At 56.8% G+C, this 2375-nt stretch overlaps 1 protein-coding gene across 1 annotated transcript in view; it reads left to right on the top strand.

Moving 5' to 3' along the window:
- The window catches only part of CRAT (carnitine O-acetyltransferase), a 12501-nt gene that overhangs the window by 746 nt on the left and 9380 nt on the right, over window positions 1–2375 (top strand). Inside the window, exons 2-3 of the mRNA XM_010856959.1 lie at window positions 863–1003; window positions 1676–1939. Coding sequence (XP_010855261.1) covers window positions 977–1003; window positions 1676–1939 — 291 coding nt within the window. The 5' untranslated portion in view covers window positions 863–976. The remainder of the gene's footprint in view (window positions 1–862; window positions 1004–1675; window positions 1940–2375) is intronic.

A 2375-nucleotide genomic window follows, 5' to 3' on the forward strand; every position in this document is an offset into this window, starting at 1 on the left:
GCTTGAACCAGCAAGGTGTTCCTATCCCACAGATGGCCTCTGCTGCTGCTGCTGCTAAGTCGCTTCAGTCTGTGCGACCCCATAGACGGCAGCCCGTCAGGCTTCTCTGTCCCTGGGATTCTCCAGGCAAGAACACTGGAGTGGGTTGCCATTTCCTTCTCCAATGCATGAAAGTGAAAAGTGAAAGTGAAGTCGCTCAGTCGTGCCCTACTCTTAGCGACCCCATGCGATCACTGCCAGGAAAACTGAGGCAAAAAGAGACTTGGCCCACCTTCCCTGGTCAGGTGACTCAAATCTAGCCCAATCCCCAAGCCAGCATTCTTTGGTTTATTTTTAATGCCCAAAGGTCTCTACTGGTAACCCCCAGCTAAATGAACTAGACTCAAGAGAACTAGACTTTAGGGGAAGGGTGGCCCAGAAGGGATCAGATGTCCTGGAGAGAAATGCCCACTGGCTGCCCCTTTCGGGGGTCTGCTCCTCAGTGGCTCCATCCCCAGTTTTCAGGACCATATTCAAGGTTACGGTATAACCTTGGTGGTCAAGCAGTTTCTGTCCTTCAGCCAAGTATTCCCTCATCACACAGACCGATGCACATTCCAGCAGGTGGAGTTTTAATACCTCTTGGCCTGACTCCCTGGCACTGGACCCATCCAGGGAAGAAAGGGAAGTTTTCCAGGTTTCCTTCTCCTCCAGTGCACAGCGTTATCCCTCTCATCTGCTCCCCATTCCTCCACTTCTGGAACCTGGGGAGGATGGAGCAGCTGCTCCCGCAGCAACCACAAGCCCAGATGCCACCACAGCCACTGCAGCCACTACCTCATCTGCCTCCCCCTGAATCTTGGCTCTTGTCTTCTCTTTCCAGCCCGGGCAACTGGCTGCCTCTTGCTAGGTTCTGCTCACTCACTTGATAGCACAGTTAGGCTTAGAGATCCAGCCCAAGAGGCAGACAGACAGGGCTCAGAACCTCAGTCCTGCCATGGAGAACGGGCAGCAGAAAGAGAAGGTATGAAATGGAGCCTCTGCCGCTTGCCTGCCCACTGCTGCCAGCAGCCTTGGACCTTCTTGTCTCTCTCTCTCTCTCTGCCACCAGAGCCTCTAGACTCTCCCTCTCTGCCAACTGTCACCTTCCTGCCAGGCTACTCAGCTCTCTCTTGGCACAGTACTGTCCCCATGCCACCCCTCTCCCCAACCCATAGACAGGAAAAAGCCCAAAGGTACTGTCATCGTCTAGCTCTATCTGATTTTCTCTTCTTCCCTCCTATTTCTCAACCTGGTACGGGTGGGAGAAAAGGAGGTGGGAACCTCCGGGAGGGAGCCATCACCTCACCAGCTGGCTAGCTCATCGTCCCAGGGTGAGAAAGGCGGGGCCCTATGCATCCAGCAGGTGAGAGGCCCCTCTGATCTCTGCCGCCCCTGGCAGGTGCCATCCATCCTGGCTTGGTTCCTGTGAGCCCTGCCAAGATCAGTGGCCCCTCCCCATCCCTACCTGCATCTCCAGGCCCCTAAGAGGTGGAGACACCTACAGCTGAGGGCTGGGAAACCAGGGCAGGCCCCACCCAAGAGGCTGTCTCTGACACCAGGAATGGGCACATAAGTGCCCAGGACTTCAGCTTTAGGAGTGCCAGGGTCTCCCAGAGCTGGTGAGAGAATGAGCAGGATGTTCTGCTGCCTGCAGGTGAAGCCCCTGGGCCTCCTCAAGCCCTCCTCTTTGAAGAAGGTTTCTAGTCGCTTTAAGGCACACCAGGACTCGCTCCCCCGGCTGCCCGTGCCCCCGCTCCAGCAGACCCTGGACCATTATCTCAAGGCACTGCAGCCCATCGTGAGCGAGGAGGAATGGGCCCAAACCAAGCAGCTGGTGGAAGAGTTCCAGACAGCAGGCGGCGTTGGGGAGCGCCTGCAGAAGGGGCTGGAGCGCAGGGCCAGGAAGATGGAGAACTGGGTGAGTGAGGAGGCAGGGGGCACACCAGTCTCTCTGGCTCATGTAGAGGGTGAGGGGAACAGGGCCACTCCCGGGAGGCCTGGGTTGTTGAGAGCGCCCCTCCTGTGGCCTGTTGGCTGCATACCCCCAATTTTCCAACACAGGCTGTGCTGGTGCATCCATTTGCACCACGGAGTTTCCTGAGCACTTACTCTGTGCCCAGCACCAAGCAGGGTGCTGGGTGAGCAAGAAGGACATTGTCAACAGCCTGGTGGAATTAACATTCAAGTAGAGCAGGGAGAGGACACACATGAGGGGACCAGGTCATATCAGGCAATACAGTTCTCTCAAGTGGAAAGGAAAAAGCAGGTGTGAGGGTGGAGAATAGCTTCTCCGCTCCAGAGGGGCAGGGAGGACAGGGCAGAGGCGGTGCTGGGTTTGAGTCAGACAGAGCGGG

This window comes from Bison bison, unplaced genomic scaffold, assembly GCF_000754665.1.
Source record: "Bison bison bison isolate TAMUID 2011002044 unplaced genomic scaffold, Bison_UMD1.0 scf7180017864375, whole genome shotgun sequence".
Classification (NCBI taxonomy): domain Eukaryota; kingdom Metazoa; phylum Chordata; class Mammalia; order Artiodactyla; family Bovidae; genus Bison; species Bison bison.